The 20407-nt window shown below is 39.1% G+C and overlaps 2 protein-coding genes across 2 annotated transcripts; one reads left to right on the forward strand and one right to left on the reverse strand.

Moving 5' to 3' along the window:
* Nucleotides 1-96: 96 nt before the first annotated feature.
* LOC117290905 lies at nucleotides 97-3505 on the reverse strand. Its single transcript, XM_033772477.1, has one exon. The coding sequence runs from the start codon at nucleotides 3040-3042 to the stop codon at nucleotides 1942-1944; it is 1101 nt and encodes a 366-aa protein (XP_033628368.1). The 5' UTR covers nucleotides 3043-3505; the 3' UTR covers nucleotides 97-1941.
* A 4685-nt stretch (nucleotides 3506-8190) lies between these two features.
* On the forward strand, nucleotides 8191-19978 carry LOC117290666 (putative phospholipase B-like 2). Its single transcript, XM_033772185.1, has 11 exons — nucleotides 8191-8526; nucleotides 9750-9993; nucleotides 11849-11943; nucleotides 12853-13070; nucleotides 13551-13645; nucleotides 14216-14376; nucleotides 14909-15004; nucleotides 15215-15286; nucleotides 16635-16787; nucleotides 17359-17518; nucleotides 18325-19978. The coding sequence occupies exons 1-11, from the start codon at nucleotides 8312-8314 to the stop codon at nucleotides 18499-18501; spliced, it is 1686 nt and encodes a 561-aa protein (XP_033628076.1). The 5' UTR covers nucleotides 8191-8311; the 3' UTR covers nucleotides 18502-19978.
* The last annotated feature ends 429 nt before the right edge of the window (nucleotides 19979-20407 follow it).

Genomic DNA, 20407 nt, shown 5'->3' on the forward strand with positions numbered 1-20407 from the left:
CAAAAAGTAAAGCATTTCATGGAATAATATTTCAAGAGAAGTCTTTCACCATTGCCTTCTGTAAACCCTGCAAGTTTTTTGTAAATCTGTGAACTTTTTTTTATTTTTTCTGAACCGAAAGGGTCCAATGGCTTTAAGAACAATTAATAACACACATAACAAATTATCAAAAAAGTTATTGGAACATTTTAGAAAGATGGCAGTAGTAGTAAAGCAGTGTCACTATTTTCACTAAAAGGTACCCAATTACTAACTATAGAGGAAGATTTCTACCTCAATGATCTTTACTATCAAGTCAGTAAGCCTATGACGTGTAACGGCAGAGCACTCATGTGCAATGCGCTCAAGTTCTGGTGTTTTTCATCAGCAGAGTGTGGGTTCGAGTACCGGTCATGGCACTTGTGTCTTTCTAGGGTAGACACTTAAACCATAACTGCTTCGTCATTCGGGTGGGACGCTAAGCCCTAGGTCCCATCACCTGTGTGTTGTATAATGTATGTAACAGAGCACACTACACTTAATCATAAACAGAGGGGGGGTTCACCACAGTGTTTCTGGCAGTGGCTGCCGAGTGCGCTGCTGCACCTTGCAAAAAAAAAAGATAAGATACATAAACGGGTACAGAATTGTGCTTTTCTGTGTTGAAGCGCCATGTTAAAATAGTAAGATTTCACTATCATTATTATTAATAAACTAAAAGAAATGTCATCAATTTTAGAATTGTCTGAGACTAAGGTGTTGATTAGGCCATCATACATGCACAATACATGTATGTAGTGCTGATTGTGAAATTCTGAAAAGTGCAAGAGGGCATACATGTACCATTTAGCATGAGCATGAGTAATCCTATTTCACCCAATAAAAGCGCCAAACACCTGCCAAAAAGGGAGAGACAGGTGTCAGGTTGCCTTAGTTTGTGCCTGATGTGTGCATGTACATGTAGTTGATTGTGTCAAGCCCAATTTCATAGAGCTGCTTTTTAAACATAACGGGTTGCTCAGCACAACAAAGTTATGCTTACCAATACCAGAATAAGGTTACCAGCCAAACTGCCATATCACATGTACAAATGGTGACGGGTATCCTGATCATTTCTGTTCAGCAACAAAATTATTTTCTGCCTGTACAGCAGCTCCAACTATTAAATAGGGCCAGTTTTTCATAGGATTGCTAACTCTACATCGTCAGTGACACATTATTGTGAACAGCGTTTAACTACAATTTCATTGGCACTCTTCTTCTTTAACAATTCATGTTCACAGCTTAGCACATCTGTTGTCTGTGAGTCACATTGCTCAGTCGCTGTGAAAAGAGCTGTGTCATGACCACGGTTGCACCGCTTAACAAACCAAGCGTCAATAAAGAAGCCTGGGAATATTGCCCTTTGGGAAACGGGGGCCCAAATGCACCTCGGACAGCTTTCTACAAGTGTTAAGTTTGCCACCAAGAACAAAATTTACAATGTAATGCCCGGTAATGCCCCTGCTTTTGCTCGAAAGAATTCTAATGTGCCATGAGACATGTATGTTAGTCAGGCTGGTAACGCTATTCTGTTAAGCATTATAACTATTGTGCCTGGGTACTTTTTGTGCTTTAAGCAGCTCTATGAACTTTTGCCCAGACAGTAGGATCAAAGTACATTACATGTAGGCCCATACAATGCAAAAACAAGTAGAGGAGCATAGGCCTGGTCCACTTGGTAAACCTAGTCCATGAATTGCCCCTGGTCTTTGGATGGCATCGGTACATCTTCAAAACTTTCCCATATAATTTAAGATTTTGTAATGAAATTGTCCTTTGCAAAATGAAAATTAATGGCCTTGCCCTCTCAACGATGAAAGTCCAGGAATGCTAATTTCTCTATTCATTTAATGCAATCTGTATGCAAACATTCCTGAAATTTCAAAAAAATATGAATATTTAAAAAGAAATTCATTATCTCTAAGATGATGATGATGATGATGATGTTCTTCGCTGCCTGTGCTCATTAATTTTCTGCACAATCAGCATTCCAAACTCAGCGTGCATCTCCGAGAATGATCGTACATCATGATCATGAAATAGAGCCTGTCCCGACTTTGGGATTGGCCCGCCTTGCCCAAGTTGTCCCTTATTGAAGAATCGGGCTCTGGTGGTTCCGCTACGTGGCATCATCCTTGGAGATGTCGATATATTTTCATAGAAGACCGATCTAGCGATGCGTCCAGAACCTGGGGCAGTAGCAGAGTTGGGATTCGAGGGAGGCTTTCGCAAGTTTTGAGAAACACTAATGTCCGACTGTAATATACTGGGTTCGTGGCCATTGTTGACGCCCCCACCATTGATGTTCTCCACAAAGAATTGAGGTGCCGTAGAAGACTGGATGCCATTCCCTTTGTCAGTACCTTTTTGGCTATTGGAAGAAACAAGCGGATCCCAGATGTCATAAGACGGGTTGCTGTACTGCGCTGCAGGCACCGAGTTGCGCTGGAAGGCATCTTGTCGTGGTGCTCCGTGGTGCGATAGGGACTCTGTTTTCGCTTTATCGTACATGCCCATCTTAACGGGGTATTCAGCCATGTCTTCCAGGCAGTGGTCATCCGAATGACCTGTTGTGACATAGGAATAGCGCCCCGGACGCATTTGTCCATCTCCGTGTGAGTCATGGGTAAGTTCATCAAGCTGTCGTTGAAGCTCGTCAACCATCGCCTTCATGTAGTCGTAGCTAGAACACGACAGCGCTCGCATCCAAGACTCCATGTCGTCCTGGCTGTACGCCGACAGAATGTACGTCCTCGCTCCATCGCCGGGGAACGAAATCTGGAATGTAAACTGGCTGTCCTCACTGTCTGCCAGTTCCACACGACATCCCTCTAGAATTATAACTCCCACAGGGTCTCGATCGCCCTTCTTTTCCAAGTAGAACAGAAGATTTCCCTTCAGAACGAACCATCTCCTCTGATACCCTCTGTTTATTTCACCGCGCTTCGCCAAGATCCCCTCCTTGTCGATGGGCGAGTTGCACGAGGCAAAGTAAGCTACATTACGCTCATTCAACTTCATCTTGTTGGAAGTTTTTATTAGAGTCGAAGTTGCGAACACACAAAAACTTCAGTATGACAGCACAGAAACAGCAACGAGTGCTCTCCCCATGATAACCATGTGATAACTAAGTTCATCCGGCCTGCTGCATGTAAAGTAGAGTCCTTGAAATTCACTTCGATCACGGATAGTGTGTTATGCAATCATAGGAAGCAAGTAGTAAAATGTTCCCCGCCTGCTGCCTGTGCGCAGTACGCACTGCTGATGTCCAAAAATAATTTTACTCCGTGTTGGCCAAGCAAAAGTGCACCGGCGTTTCCGCAGCGACAGTGACACCCCTTAATTAACAGGGGTTGGCCCATGAATCACCATTTTTTCGATGTAACCGGTATCTAGACACGTTCTGGATGTGCTCATCTGTGACAGTTGTGCCAAGCTTGCTAGAGCGGAGAGTCGTGAAGAAGGAGGCGTTCTTCTCCACAAATCGTACATACGTACGTACACATCTTGAAAGCATTGGTAATCAATCACATTGCCGCGCGCTGCCACTGATGTTCCGACTGGTACCCGTGGCTCTTTGTAGAAGGGATGGAGTTAAAGTACGGCCGTATATTAAAGGGGTGGCTGGTGGTACAATAATACACAAAATAAGAACAGTTAAACTTCTTGATTGATGTATATTTATCGAGGACGAACAACTTCAGTAAAAACTAGACATAAGAATTTGTTTGATAACAAATTCGAGGTGTTCGGATTTCTGGCCTGAATTAACGAGCCATCACTTTTTAAGTTTAGTTGACTGGGGAGATAGTGAGCTATGCTGTGTGTTATTGTGAAAACAAAGTGAATAGCTATTAAATAACCTTTTTTCTAAGCGTTTTTTAGAACTTCCAGTTTAGACAGGTGAAAAGGTCAATACAAGGTCATCAACATATTCTTTTTTGTGACATTAATAAAATACACAATTTTGAATGGACATTTTTTCATATTTTCATTCACTTAGGCTCTAGAGCCCAAAATAACATGAGTTGTTACTTTAACTTCCGATTTCGACCGGAAGTAAAGGTCAAATGGGGTCACGTTGTGCACCGCATTTGTAGATCTTTATAAGAGGTTTCATGTACAAAAAGAATCTTGAACGTAGCTCTTTTGGTTTTGAAGATATGATTTTTCAAATTATTTAAGGTTTATTTAACGTTTATTTAACGTAATGACGTCACCATTCCAAAAAAGTTGCGGTGCCGTCTACTCACCGAGGTTGATGTTCATGAGAAGTTTCAAGTTCATACAAGTTTCAGTTTTTCTCAAAATTGGCGGAGAACGTTCAGGCAGAAGAAGACGGAGAAATGAAGGTTTGTCATATTAAACTTCAGCTTCCGGTTTGACAGGATTTAAAGGTCAAATGGGGTCACACTTTGTGCAAAACATATAGAATTGCCAGAGAGCTCAAAATTGATGTAATGATTATTAATGTACCACGTTTCATTAATAAGATACACAATTTTGTATGTACAAACTTATACTTCCGGGTTCGACCGGAAATGAAGGTCAAATGAGGTCACACATTGTAAACATTTGTAGAATCGTCGAAGGGCCTTAAAATTAAGTTATTGTATTAATACACAAAATAATATTATTCAGATACGATTTTTTATAAAACAAACTACTACTTCCGGTTTCGACCGGAAGTAAAGGTCAAATGGGGTCACACCCTGTGTAAGATTTGTTTAATACTTCATGACCTTTCATATGGTGTAAAGATCACGTATGTAGCATATCTGATTCTGGAGATATGAGTATTTTAATAAAAAACTTCAATTTAATATAATGACGTCATCGATGACGTCATCATTCCAAATTTTGTTCTTTGTCATATACACGCTTTGGTCTAAGTACGTGGTAAGTTTCAAGTCCGTACATGCTGTATTTTTTGAGATAGCAAAATAATTTTTTTTTCGACCTCGTGTATCATTTTCGTTGTGACGTAGCTATGACGTCACACATTATATTTTTAGAATGCTCTTGAGTTTAAAAAAATTTTATGCATTGGACATTTTTTCATATTTTTATTTACTTAGGCTCTAGAGCCCAAAATAACATGATTTGTTACTTTAACTTCCGGTTTCGACCGGAAGTAAAGGTCAAATGGGGTCACGTTGTGCACCGCATTTGTAGATCTTTATAAGAGGTTTTATGTAAAAAAAGAATCTTGAACGTAGCTCTTTTGGTTTTGAAGATATGATTTTTTCTAATTATTTAAGGTTTATTTCACGTTTATTTAACGTAATGACGTCATCAATGACGTCACCATTCCAAAAAAGTTGCGGTGCCGTCTACTCACCGAGGTTGATGTTCATGAGAAGTTTCAAGTTCATACAAGTTTCAGGTTTTTCTCAAAATTGGCGGAGAACGTTCAGGCAGAAGAAGAAGACGGAGAAAAAAAAAAAAAAAAAAAAAAAAACTTAACAATAACAATAGGTTTTCGGCTAAAAGCCGAACACCTAAAAAACAATAGTTCAACGTATATGGTCCCACATTAACTTGTATCATGGAGAAGGGATGGAAATAGAACTTTCGCAGAACCAACATGATTGTGCAAATAATTAGCGGGGAAAACCATGATGCTTTCACTTTTTCAAAACATCCGGATTTGACTCATGCGAGCTCATAACTATATCAGACACTTCTGAGCATTCAGCAAAAAAGAATATTTCAGTTTGCCTCACCAAAATCTTTGATCGTTATTATTTTCAATCGAACTTTCCAATACTGCCCGTTAAGCTGACACTGAAACAATGTTCATGAACCGGTTACAGAGTTCAACAGATAATAGACCTTTCTTTTGCAACGTCACAGCCCGAGTTTTTGCCAACCCAGATTGGAAAACTATAGAAAGCCATAAGTGCAAATCAAGAATAGATCGCTATTTTTGGTAACAATGTTTGAAAATTTGTTGATGTTGTTTAAAACAAAGCAACTTATCATGAGAGGTATTTTATTTATATGAAAATTTGCAGAAAATGAATTTTGTGGAAACATCTGTTTTTACGATTGAGTGTTTTACTAACATTCGGCCGACCATGCCAACCAAGGCGGTTTGTTTATCAACAAAAGAAAGGTCTATAGCAGCCTAGCAAATTATGATTAAGTTGCACGTGATAATACTGACACACATAAACACTGAGGCGGAGAGAAATTACCGCTGCATTTTACCAAAATGGGGGCGGAACCGGCCGCAATTTACGATTCCTCGATCCTGTACATTCCATCCTCATGTCCTGATCTTTTTGATTCCCTGTTTTGAATCGATTCATGAAACAAATTCCCACATTGGGAAGCACAACAGTGGCAATATTGGTGTCATATAAAACAAATTGCCAACCGGCCGCGGGGGGCGCGCCTCCTCTTCAAGGGGGTTGGCCTATTGAAAACCATAGTTTTGGTGCACAAGACGTTTTAATGCTGTTGTATGGTAATTGTGAAATCGACCCCCTGGACATTATGTGGATGTAACCCGTGAGTCTGGTGCTACTTGATTACGCCCTCCGTTGAGTTTAGTGAGGTTGTGTGAGTGCCCGACCCACAGTTTAGTTAACAGGTGAATAAACTACAAATTCATCTGTATTACCGTGGAGGAATACATTCCTCCATGGTATTACATAAGAAATATGAACAGGTGGATGGCGTTGACGGGGAAGTTACAACGGTTCTTTTTTTTCGAAGCGTTTTTATTAGTTTGGAAGAGCATATGACCATTAACTTCCGACCACGTCCACAGAGTTTACTTACACTGTTGAAGACAAAAGCAATGTCCACATAGTGAACACAATGTCACCTCCACTACCTGGAGTGCGTTTTGGCGACCCCAACCAGAAACATTGGTTGTCGGTTGAGCGTCTTGTGTTCGGTTGAGCCTCGCGTGTTCGGTTGAGCCGCGGTGACGATGCTGTTCAGACCAACCGGTAACCGACGAGTTGATTGGGCTTTAGTTTGGGTCGCCAAAACGCACCCCTGTGCAGTTTTCTGCCCACCATTTTCAAGCTTTACCTCTTTAGATACCAGATTTATGATACGCAATAGGCCCTATTACCAGTTTTAGGTTTTACGACTTTTTACAGGATCTTAAAGGATACAGTTAAGGATCGAACGGCAGAAAAGGACGCCGTTTTATATAGGGGTAATGCTAACAAGTGGAATTTGGTGTATTACGAAGGAAAAGGACATGCACCCCATGCACGGGGCCCTCTTGTAACACGTCTGGCTTCTCGTTTCCCTTTCACGCCCACCGCAGCCAATTCACCGACAGCGCCCGCACCGACTCCGGGGCGGTGAGTCGGTGCGGGCTCTGTCGGTGAATTGGCTGCGGTGTGCGTGAAAGGGAAACAAAAAACGTCTTGCACCAATATTAACTGCGAATCTCCAGATCACAATATGAGAGTTGAGTATAGATGTGAAATGATGCGAAGTCAAAGATGATATGGCGCCTATGACGAGCCTCGAAGTCTGACGTCAGAATGTTCACGTTCCAAACATGTTTCTTCAATCGATGTTAATAATAACAAAAGTTAAAACGTAACGGTTCTGTAATAAAACAAAAAACTGAACATTATGCCGGACAATGTACGTAATGCCTATGCCTATTATGCAAATTATTTTGTTGCACACTTTATAGTCCGGATCCCGACACTGAGTTCATTTTTATTTAGTTAAATGGCCACAGCTCACCATTATCTAAAAAGTAAATATATAAAATATTGTGCGGGTCAGATTGTCCAAAAACGGAACTACATCTTTGTCTGACAATTATTATTTGAACACCCCCGCAGCACTGGTGCGCATTACAAGTCTCATCTGTAAAATCTTTTTTTCATTATATTTTTATTTTCTAGTATTTAATCTGGTACGCAGGTGTTCATATTAAGACTAACAAAATTAATATTTATACACCGAATTACATCATGTTCATATTAATACCTATGTTTGAAACCGTTTTTGTCGTCTGCGACAACTTTACATGTAAGGAGGCAGACTGCGCCTTTAACGTCTCCAAAGTCTGCAGGTCTCCAGACCAGACTGCTTTGAACAAAATGAAGCCAGAATAAAACGTGTGTTCTGGTCACGGGAAATAAAGGTCCCTGACTATACACACACAGCTAGCTGCTGTACTGTAGTTTACTGTTTACTTCTCAATCAAAGAATGAATACCCATTGTTATGTTTAGAAGTGGTTTGCTTATGTCAGAGTGCAGACGTCAGTTCTTATCTTACGAAACTAGGATTTAGGAAGCAAAATGTCGGTTTTTTGTGCAGCTTTAAGCCTTTTCTTGCTTCTGAGCTTGGCCACAATTTACTCGGCGAACACTCAACAGCCACCTATGGATTCGAGAAGTGCCTCTGTTTTCCTTGATACGGTAAAGATGAAGCTTGAGATTGTGGATGGCTATCATCCCAACTCGACCTCCATGGTTGCATGGGCCAACTTCACTGACAACATGCAGAAAACTGGGTAAAGTGATTAACAAGTAACTATCTGAATCTGAATCTGATTGAAAACACCATATTATTTTTGTTAGTGTTAAAGAACACAATAAAGAAAGTTACGTTTGACTTGGGTCGGGAAGAAACCCCCTCCTTTTGGTGGCCTTTTACTAGGCTTTGTTATTGTTAAACTTAATGTTACATCTTTTGTAGTCTCGTGTGCTTTGTAATCACGTCCTGTTAGTGTTTTTATCTCCAGCTGTGACTGTCCTTTGTTATGTGCTTTGTTATCTGCTGGTACTAATAAAAGTAACTGTTTGTTTTACCTTTGCAGCCCCTGACTATGGTTGCTTGTGTAATTTGTTTGTCCATTTTATTGTCCACAGTTTGTTGTTAATAGAAAGTTGTATGTATTTATTGTTGTTTTGGGCCCTTTTAAGATGTTTAGTTTCTTGGTGTTCCTGCTCATTTTTTGCTTTCTTGCTTAATTATTGTTAGGCCTATGTGCAATTATTTAGGAGTTTATTTATGGCACATTGTGCGTTGTTTTTTGCAAAAATAATTAGGGAATAACAGTGCGAGTACCCGGTCTTCACTGCGTGGTTATGACCGGGTTGGTGGCTGGCGCTGTTAACGGACCGAGCCGGCTCGGTCCGTTAACAGCGCCAGCCACCAACCCGGTCATTACCACGCAGTGAAGACCGGGTACTCGCACTGATATTCCCATTAATAAATACCTTTTTTAGCGAATTAAACGGCTACAATAATATTGTCCAAATTTTGTGACTTTTCTCTCGGCGGTACTTCCAGACATGTTCAGGGGCCATATTTGAGCTTTTGATGGCTCCCATTTCTTTTGTGCGTTAATCACATTACTGATCTCTGAGACCAGCTAGTGACTCTTTGAAATAATGATCTGTTCAGCGCCTTCACTGGGGTCAAAGGAGGCAAATGATTGGACGATAGCTGTTCCTTGTGCATTAAAACGCGAGCATGAGCTCGGCGTCAGTTTATACGCTCGCACATATTACACGCGCGCACTTCTATTTGATACATTTTCAAGTCTCAACGCAGGTCATATTCACTTTTTTAAAGCAATATTGGGAAAAAGAACTTTCCGAATGCGGAGTACATTCAGTTGGACCTTGGAGGTAGAAAAACCAAAATTTGTTTATTGGCCATATGTTGGCGTATGTAAGGGGTCTATAAAATACATGTATTTCTAATAACATTTTATTCACTGTTTTGCAGATGGAATTACTTGACAGTGACGACTAACCCAGCATTCAATGACACCTTTCAAGCTTACGCAGCAGGACTCCTGGAAGGTTTCCTGACGACAGATTACATCTACATGGAGTGGTTCAACTCCAAGGCATCCTTCTGCAAGTCACTGACCCCTGACTGCCAGAAGATAAAGAAGTTCTTGACAAAGAATCTTAAGTGGATGGAGGCGCAAGTCAAGGCAAACACTAATGACCCTTACTTTTACCAGGTCAGTAAAAGGGTTAGGGTTGAATGAAGCAGGGCTTGCACTCCACTCTTGAAGGGGGCACAGACATTTTTTCTCTGATAAGGGGCACTTCGTTTGGGAAAATTTAAGATTGTAATTGGAACCTCACAGCAAACTGGCAATATCTGGCACAGGGCACTACTGCCATCTCTCATCAACAAAAAAATAGAAAACAGAAAGCTATTGACTCTGTTGCCATGGTCTTGGCCTTGGTGCCCCTTCAAATTTATCCCATAGGCTTGAAGGTTTTGAAGTGCCCTTTGCAAAATGATGAAATGGCTTTGCCTTCTCAATTATGAAATTCCTATACTACTATTTAATGCCAGCACATAATGTTCATAGTGGCTTAAAATGAAAGTCCTACACAATATGATATTGAAAATGATACTTGCAATACCATTATATGAAGAACAATATAGAAATTTACTAAGCATAGAATAACATTGCTTAGCAAAAGTATTGAACATTCATGTACCATGTGTAATCAACATTGGTTGCTAATTTGAACACAAATTAGCTAACCACAATTTTTATGTTTTTTTAAGAGTTTTATGAAACTGCGATCTGAAACAAAATGATTTTAGAAGTCGGACCAGTGTGAGTACAGAAATGCTTTAAAACTGTACGGAATGGGAAGTGAAGCATAGGCCTACTGTTCTACTGTGTTCTAGCTGTCCAGGGACGAAAGAAAACATTCCTTATCACATACTCTAAAGCCCAACAAAACAATATGTTGTTTCCTGTAACATGCTGGAAAAAGAATGAGGGTCACTAGGAAGGAAAAACCACTTTGTTTTATTAATTTTGGTTTTTACCCAAACACCGATGTGTGTTAGTCACTGTATTCTCAGTACTTCCCCGAGTCCTTAGAAAAAAATATCACAGGCATGTTACTCGGGTGGGATTCGAACCCAGGACCCTTGCAATTCTAGAGCAGTGTCTTACCAACTAGACTACCGAGGGTTGCCCGGTAGCTAGAGGCAGTTTGAATCCTATGTTTTGGCAGCGAGTACCGCAACGATATAATAGATGTTAAATTTGCATCGGGGATAAAGAATATTAATTTTGTTAAAAAACAAAAAATTTTGGGAAAAACCAAAATTATATTCTTTATCCCCGATGCAAATTTAACATCCATTTTGTTTTAGGAAAGCATGTTCTACATGTAGGTATAGGTGTATACCCCAATGTAGTTCATCATGTAGTTCATTGACCAACAATAAATTGACCTCCACGTACAACATGTACATGCTCTTTTTTTATGTAGGCTACTAATTTTGCTGAAATTTGATCAAACATTTGCAACAAAAAAATTCGCACAGTTCCAATGGGAGACTTTGGGACGCTAGCTGGCAGCAGACTTACCAGGTAAATTTCCATTGTTAACGTAGTTTTGAGCATGCGCACATTACCGAGAACAATGGATTTTACCTGGTAAGTCTGCTGCCACCAAGCGTCCCAAAAGTCTCCCATTTGTAATGATTTCTCAGCAGGGCTACAGGAACACACATTTATAAAATGCTAAAAACACTGGCCTCAGGCTGGCAGTCCAGTGTCAGTTTCAAGCCCCAGTTACATTGACCTATTATTAGTTTGTGTAATAATTGAACAGGGATATAAAATACTAAAATGCTATGTAATATATTTTATGGATTAGATATTGTTAGTGTGTCATTACCAAATTGCTTTGTTGCCTTAAATTCGCCCGTTTCACTTAAATTTTATGTTGTGCTTTTACTGACTGCTTTTATTGTAAAGCTTTTTGATTGAGGCTTGCATTTATAAGGGGCTCTATAAATCCATTATAATTATTATTTTTATGACTTGATTCAAACAGATGGCACTTATCCTGGATCAACTGAGTGGATTGACAGATGGATACAACAAGAAACCACGTAAACCCAGCCTGGATATCGACCCATTCGGCTTCCTGTAAGTCATAATTGCAATTGTATGTTTGTGTTCCTGTCATACCATGCCGAGTGTTTCCTCTCACTTACTCATAAAAAAGACAAGAACAAAGGACTTCCAGACCATGTTGTTAAAACAATGTAATTGTCTTCAAGTTCACCAGTCAGCTGACACTGACAGGGGAGAATGAGGTAATAATAACAGGCATTGAACTTTGCTCTTGGAGGGTTGCAGCAATTTCCCCCTGGTGAGGGGCTCCTTTGTTGGGGCAAATGTAATTTTGTATTGAAACCTTGCAGAGGGCACCAAAGCAAAAGCACAGGGCACCGCGGCAATCGTTTGCTGTGGGTACCATAGGTTATTTTCACTAGTCAGCTGACACTGAGGGGAAAGAATGAGGTAATAAAAACAGGCCTTGAACTTAAAAGGGCTCTTGGAAGGTTGCAGCAATTTCCCCCTGGTAAGAGCCACTTCTATGGGTAAAATGTAAGTTTGTATTGGAACCTTGCAGAGGGCACCACAGCAAAAACACAGGGCACCACAGTAATTGCTGTGGGTATTGTTGGTTATTTCAAGCCCTGTTATAATAATAATAATAATAATGTATGTAGTTTTTGAGAAAGAGGTAATTTTTCACGCAAATATTAAAAGACTTCAGGCCTGAAGCCTTTTATTAGACATCTGAAAGCACACAAATTTGTTCAACAAGGGTGTTTTTTTCTTTGATGACCAATTGAGTCAAAACTTTCACAGATGTGTTATTTTATGCACATATTGGGGTACATCAAGTGAGAATACTGGTCTATTGGCAATTACCAAAGGTGTCCAGTGCCTTTAATAGAAATTTGTTGCCGTTAGGCAATTAGGTAGGTACAATGTATAGATTGTTTCAGGGAGACTAACCCTTTAAGGTATTTCTTGCCCTTTTAGATTGTTTCAAGTGGGTGCGGACCTTGATTCTATTGAGACAGCTCTGAATACTAGAAGCAGTAAGAAACGCCCCCTTGGTGGCACCCATTGCTCCGCCCTCATCAAACTTTTGCCTGGAAACAAAGATCTCTTTGTTTCGCATGATACGTGGGACGAATACAGTGGTATGCTCAAAATTATCAAGAAATACAACTTTGGATTCCGGATGACTGCAGCTTGTGAGTATTGAACACAGACAACAAAACCATTTTCTTTGTAATTGCATATTTTTTGTGTTAGCTTTCAAAAGCACCTCAGCATTTCATACATGTCAGGTGTTTTGGGGGGTCTGAGACTTCCTTCCTTGTCTTCTCTCTCTTTTATGGGAGTGGGCTTCACGGTCAGAATTCCTTTTTCGCTGACAAAATATAAGATAAATTTAGGACTTGATAACTAAAAAATATATGCAATCAGCTGATTTTGGTTGTTTACAACCAAAATTAACAACAGTGTGTTTACATACTGACAAATGTGCATGGTCTTTCAGTATTTATTCCTGACTCACCTAATGGATTAAGCCTAAATTTTCATAAGTTTTCTCTTTCATTTATATGGTTGATCGCTCAAAACATGAATTCTGTTTCATTTTAAAGCTTAAGTTTGTCCTTGTTTCCAAAACAAAAACAGATTATTTAACTTATTTACTTATTTTTTGACAGCTTCTAAGTTTATTCCTGGCCGCGAAGTGTCGTTTTCCTCCCAGCATGGTCCCATATTCTCCGGTGATGATTTCTACGTGATTGGTTCTGGATTGGTAAGTTTAGAGATCAGAAAGCCATTGGGACAGGGAGGGAACAGAAGGGAAGCCTTGGGCTGGGGGAAAATACTGAGAACATCTTTGGGCTGGGCTAGTGGGGGAATTGAGGAGGGGGTTTCAGAGTGGAAAAACTTAAAACAAAATGCTGCAAAGTGTGCTTGAATCTTAAAGGGCAGGTATACGATTGGTAATTCACTCTTAAAATTAAAGACAATGGTAAGAAGCCTACAAGAGCTTTCAGTAGTACGAAGCATTTTAAGAAACTTTTCACTCTGAAGAAATGTGGTAAATAGATATAAGTTTTTATGCCCAAAACTTGAATCTGTATTCCTGTTTTAGGGATTATACCTATTCTTCCTGCATGGACATATTCGCTTCAGATTTTCAGCGATATCTTAGATTAGCTTTATTGAATATATCTACATTTATATAGGATTAGCGCCATGATCTAGATGGAATGGCGCTATATAAATCCCGCTATTAATATTATTATTATTATCAAAACAATCAAAGGTTTACTCTCTCTATCATAAATAATTTGCAATATCATTTTTGGGTCTTTTGTAGGTGACTATGGAAACGACAATTGGTAATGAAAACGCTGCCTTGTGGAAGTATGTGCAGGCAAACGGTACAGTACTGGAGTGGATGCGCAACCTTATCGCCAATCGTCTTGCCTCTAGCGTCATGGAATGGTGCGATATATTCAGCAAATACAATAGCGGCACGTGAGTACTGGGTCCAAATAGATTCACGATGCACGATGTAACCCCTAGACATCCTTTGGACAAGTATACCATTCTTGATGTGGCGGAAAAAAGAATCAAAGTACACACATGGAAAAAGGGTCATGTTTTTTATTCATCTTTACCGATCACAACAAAAAGTTATATTTGAAATACTTAAAATATGTACCCTTAAAAAACAAGAAACTGCATACCAAAATAATCATTTCAACATTTTATTTGAACCACCCTGTGATTAAAGTGGGCTGTGTACGACTAGCGACTCTTTTTTGTTAACCTGGTCACATATAAATTGTTTGTTTTTTCATGTGTCGACCTAAATGGCTGCTCGAGACAAGCGCGAATGACGCACACACCACTCATCACGAATCACTCGGATAGCCAGCTTGTTCATCCTTAGCCTCCACCCCAGCATCTGTGTTTCGACTTGATCTCTCAGCACCTTACAATTTGTCTTATTATTCCTTTTCTTGGGTTCTGTACCTCTTGTAATTTTGTTTTATTCTTTTCTAAGGTACAACAATGAGTGGATGGTGGTGGATTACAAACATTTTACACCTGGACAAGATTTGCCAAAAGAGGGCCTCCTTGCAGTATTGGATCAAATCCCGTAAGTGCTACACGTAAATTGAGCGTCTATATTTGGCTACAATATTTAAATATCAGCCACAGCCAAAGAAAGTCACTTTTTCAAACACAATATGAAAAGTTATTAAGTCATATATCCTAAATGACCGTCCGGCCTTAGGTGATCTCTCCTAAAATAAAATGAAATTGCTATTTAAAGTGTGATATTTTGACTTTCTTTTATTGTTTGAAGGGGTGAGATTGTGAGCAAGGACATGACTGGGTTGCTCCTGAACCAAACCTACTGGCCGAGTTACAATGTTCCGTAAGTATCAAGTCTTTGTGACGTATCTACCAGCATGGTTCTCAAGGCGCTTAGTATAATTTTTTTCAAAAGGATAGGTTACTGCAGTTATGAATTCTCAGACCTAGTTATGTAGCACCTTCTAAGGGCTTACAAGGTGCTACGGCGCATTCAGCAGCCACAGCCAGGAAACACTGGGGCGAACCCCTTCTCTTAGTGAAAGCATTACTGGAATCTTTTACATGCATTACACAATGCACAGGACCACTATCTTTTATGTCCCATCTGAAGGACGAAGCAATAATGGTTTAGTGTCTTGCTGAAGGACACAAAGATGTCATGCCCCATGTGTCTTTATGTCATGCCCCCACTCCAAAATCAGGCACCTTATAGAAATAATAGGGACTTTTCGTTTTTGACGACGGATGGTTCTGCGACGGTAAAGATGACATTTGGCGTCATCTGTGCATCTTTGAGGACGGTCGTCCCTCAATTTCTACGACAGTACTTGGGATGAATCTTCGTTGTGCTGAAAACGACAACGTTTAGCTGAACAACCGTCGCAGAACCATCCGTCGTCGAAAACAAAAAGTCCCTAATGTCATACAGGCACGTTTTTGTGGTAGCACAAGTGATTCTTAACATTTCTCATTCCACTAGTGATATCACATTCACCACTCCAAAATCAGGCACCTTATAGAAATAATGTCATACAGGCACGTTTTTGTGGTAGCACAAGTGATTCTTAACATTTCTCATTCCACTAGTGATATCACATTCACCACTCCAAAATCAGGCACCTTATAGAAATAATGTCATACAGGCACGTTTTTGTGGTAGCACAAGTGATTCTTAACATTTCTCATTCCACTAGTGATATCACATTCACCACTCCAAAATCAGGCACCTTATAGAAATAATGTCATACAGGCACGTTTTTGTGGTAGCACAAGTGATTCTTAACATTTCTCATTCCACTAGTGATATCACATTCACCACTCCAAAATCAGGCACCTTATAGAAATAATGTCATACAGGCACGTTTTTGTGGTAGCACAAGTGATTCTTAACATTTCTCATTCCACTAGTGATATCACATTCACCACATCATGAGCATGACTTGTTTTGGGGGCCTTCCCGAGGAGCACTATTTTAAATGAAATCTGATTTTAAAATCAATTTTAAAATCTATTTTATGAAAGGGGATAGAAGCAGGTAGGCCTATGTTTTTAGCTGATGAAATTTTATTAAATTACAAACTTTTACGTGGGCATGGTTGTCTGCACGCATCCTGTAAAAACAAGGATTCCTTTCTAAAATGTAAGCAAATACAGTTTACAAACTTCTCTCTTTGATCCATTCCTTGCAGGTATTTCCCTAAAATCTTCGCAGACGGTGGATTTAAGAAGCAGGCTGAGGAGCAAGGCTCCTGGTTCTCTTATGACAAAACTGCCCGAGCCAACATCTTCAGACGTGACCACACAAAAGTGACCGATATGAAGTCCATGATAAAGCTGATGAGGTCAGTGAGGTCAAAGCATTTTAATGAAATCAGCTGGCAGGTCCAGATTTTCATGTATCTGCCCGCCAAACCAGGTTCCTCAGTAAATGTAATTTGCTATTGTTTGGACATTTTTGTATTCTTCTTAAAGGCAATGTATTGTTTGTTATTTGTTAATGTTTTTTTCTTATGTTTTCTAGCAAATAAAACGAAATGGAAATTATATTATTATTATATTGGTTTGTTAAAAACATTCAAACTTGGCAGCCAGAGGCTGAATTGCATTTAAAATACATTTTTAAAATTACAGAAAAACATTAAGAATTTTAAAAATATTTATCCAAGTATAATTTCAAAATACAAAATATCCAAAGACTAAAATACACAAAACATGTCCACTGGGAAGGCATAACATACTTCTTGCTACATATACTCTGATAAGTGCTTCTACTAGTTTAACTTTTTTTTTTAAGATCACAAATAGAAGCACGATAAAACAAATAAAAGTCTTACTAAACTATCAGGTTTCATATTTAATTGAACTTAACCGTCCTACTGTCTGACCATTCTTGTCTTGTCTTAACTCTTGCAGGTATAATGACTTCCAGCACGATCCTTTGTCTCGTTGTGACTGCACTCCGCCGTTCACCGGAGAGAACGCAATATCGGCTCGCTCAGATCTCAACCCAGCTAATGGAACATATCCATTTCCAACATTAGGTTTTAGGTGTCATGGAGGAACGGACATGAAGGTTGGTTGTTGGTTTCAGAGATGACCGCTTTTGATTAGACGTGATGGTTAGACAGTACGCATGTCGTGCCGTAGTCTTGGTGCAAGACGTTCATGTTGAGTCGGTCAACCTCTATGGTAATACCATAGGCCCCACACACTCAGTGCTACACACGTCCACCTAAACTATTTCATCTAAAGAGGATGTTCTGTCAGCCGCGATCCGCCAGCAAGTATAAAAAAAAGGGCCAACCCTGGCTCAAGCTCTAGTGTTTCTGATCAGCAGACTTTGGGTTTGAGTCCTGGTCTTGATGCTTGTGTCCTTTACTATTATTGCCGCAGTGGCTTCAGGTGGGACGTAAAGCAGTAGATCCAGCATGTTGTATAATGCTGTAGGTCCAGGGTGTCGTGGCCGTGTGGTTTAGACTCCCTAGAGCATCGAATTCAAGTTCTAGTGGTATAGTTGCCAGTGTGTGGGTTTTGAACCCCGGTCATGACACTTCTTGAAATGTTAATGGGCTAACAACAAGCTGATATCCAATTGGCCGCTTTCCTATTCAGCCGAAACGCTCTCGATCGGTGTATTATGACGTAAGCCTTATGCTTTTCTTCACAGCGCTGCCACTCTCTAGTGTTTAATTCTGATCAGCATAATTTGGTTTCGTTTCCTGGTCACGATGCTTGTGGCCAAGTGGTTTAAAGCAATGAATTTAGTTATTGGGGTGTTGGTTCAAATCCTGGTCATGACACTTGTTGAACATTTAACACGGATCATAAATTGAAATGTTGCAGAATCATCAGACATTTTACTTTTCTCCCGATGCCCAGGTGACCAGCAGTTCAATGGCCAAGACACTCTCAATGATCGCTGTCAGTGGACCCACCCACGACCAGCAGCCGGTCTTTCAGTGGAGCAAGTCAGAATGTGACAAGCAGTACCTACACTTGGGTCATCCAGACATCTTCAACTTTGACCCCGTGGAGGTCAACTGGAAGAAACCTTAAAGGCAATATTCCAGAAATATATATTTTTTTTATTTGATTAGACAGGGACTTTTTTTTTTTTTTTTTTTCCTGATCTACCGGGTAAAACCCACAATATGTTTTGTTTAGTCAAAATAATGCTTAACAACTGTCTCCTAAGCAAAAAACTAGCAGGATATCAGTGACTTATTGTATTTGAGAAATGGCATTTTGGCTGGTGAACATTATTCCATTAGCATAATTTGTTCGTGCTGAGCTACATTTCGTGCTAAAAGCGTGGGTTATTTGTATGTAGACGCTGTATCCAGCTGAAACTTTCACATGTGATTTTTGTTTCTTTCTTTATAATTTTGCCTATAAACAAGCATTACGTTGACAAAAACCAATCTTTGATTCCATCTTTAAGGAATGAAACCAAAAAAAATGAGTATAATGTTAGACAATTGCTTTTCTGCAATGAATTTATTTTGTAATTGACAAATCCTTAAAAAAATAATATATTGGTTTTCGTCTAGCTTTCATCAAAGTAAAACTTTCTGAAACTAAAAGATAGCTTTGGATGTTACAACAATAACAATATCCTGCCATCTGGCATAAGTATCAAATTAATATAAATACTGCAAATATTTGTCTTTTAAAAAGAAAACATATTTGTTTACTCATAATTCAGATTGTAAGTAAAAAAATAAAATTCTGCATCCAAGTAATATGAATTAGTCTTTATTTGTAATTTACTGATTAAAATCAGTACACGTAATTGTTGTTTTTATCTAATTGACAATATCGTCACCATTTCCACAAAGAGCCACAAATAAATACACAGATTGCTACAGGAAGGGGGCCTACATTTCAATATATTATCTGTTTTTCTTGATTGTATATGAGAGTTCTGAAACTGCAATGTGGCTTTAATAAATAATGCAGATTTGCAGGTTTTAGCCGAGTAGTGTAAAATGTAAATCTCAATCAGGCCTTTTGACATTATGTGGCTCTTTGTGAAAATGTTGATGGTATAAATGATGATGATGCCAGGGATGATGTCAGGTGATGATGTCAGGTGATGATGTCAGGTGATGTGGGTCATTATATCCAAATTGGAAAAAAAAAAAAAGTTGTGTTTTGTTTTGAAATTTGTCTCGGGTATTTAATTTAAAGACGATGAGTTTTTTTTTTGGCTGAAATTTTTTTTTAAATAGCTATTTTTTATAGCTTTGAGAAAGTTATTAAAAATTTATTTAAGGTTGTTCACACTTAAAGCCATTAGACACCTTTGGTTAACAGTAATGTCCAAGGCCCACACTTCGTGTATCACAACTTCTATATAAAATAACAATTTTAGGCTGAAATTTAGGCTGAAATTTAGGCTGAATCGGTCATCGGAGTCGGGAGAAAATAATGCGAAACCACCCTGGTTTCGGCACAATTCACCGTGTCATGACGTGTGTTTAAAATAAATCCGTAATTCTCGATATCGAGAATTGATATTGTTTTTGTTTTCTCAAAAAGTGAAGCATTTCATGGAATAATATTTAAAGATAAGTCTTTCACCATTACCTTCTGTAAACCCTGAAAGTTATTTGTAAATCTGTGAACTTTTTTATCTGTACCGAAAGTGTCCAATGGCTTTAAAGTCCACAAAAGATAAGTTAAAGTGAATGACAAAGAAACTAAAATAAACAGTTTCTGTTGGGACTGTCAATTCACCATGTACAAAGAAATGTGCACTATAGGGGCCATTCAGATAAGTCAACGTTAAAGAATTTTAATTTTGTTGTATTTCTCCTGAGGAGAAAAAAAAAAAAAAAAAGAGAAATTGTAATAAGAATTTTCCGAAAAAGACAAGTTTTGTAATAAACTATAAAACTATAAAAAGTTTGAACCTCTGTTTTTGTATTCATTATTTGTGCATTTGTCTCCCTACTTTCAA

Source organism: Asterias rubens, chromosome 5 (assembly GCF_902459465.1).
Source record: "Asterias rubens chromosome 5, eAstRub1.3, whole genome shotgun sequence".
Taxonomy (NCBI): domain Eukaryota; kingdom Metazoa; phylum Echinodermata; class Asteroidea; order Forcipulatida; family Asteriidae; genus Asterias; species Asterias rubens.

What these genes read in the sequence shown, in the direction of transcription:
- LOC117290905 (XM_033772477.1), bottom strand. Translation starts at nt 3,042, where the DNA reads ATGAAGTTGAATGAGCGTAATGTAGCTTACTTTGCCTCGTGCAACTCG.
- LOC117290666 (XM_033772185.1), top strand. Translation starts at nt 8,312, where the DNA reads ATGTCGGTTTTTTGTGCAGCTTTAAGCCTTTTCTTGCTTCTGAGCTTG. An exon ending in GACAACATGCAGAAAACTGG is followed by an intron (nt 8,527 to 9,749) that starts GTAAAGTGATTA and finishes ACTGTTTTGCAG; the next exon opens with ATGGAATTACTTGACAGTGA. An exon ending in TCCATGATAAAGCTGATGAG is followed by an intron (nt 16,788 to 17,358) that starts GTCAGTGAGGTC and finishes TAACTCTTGCAG; the next exon opens with GTATAATGACTTCCAGCACG.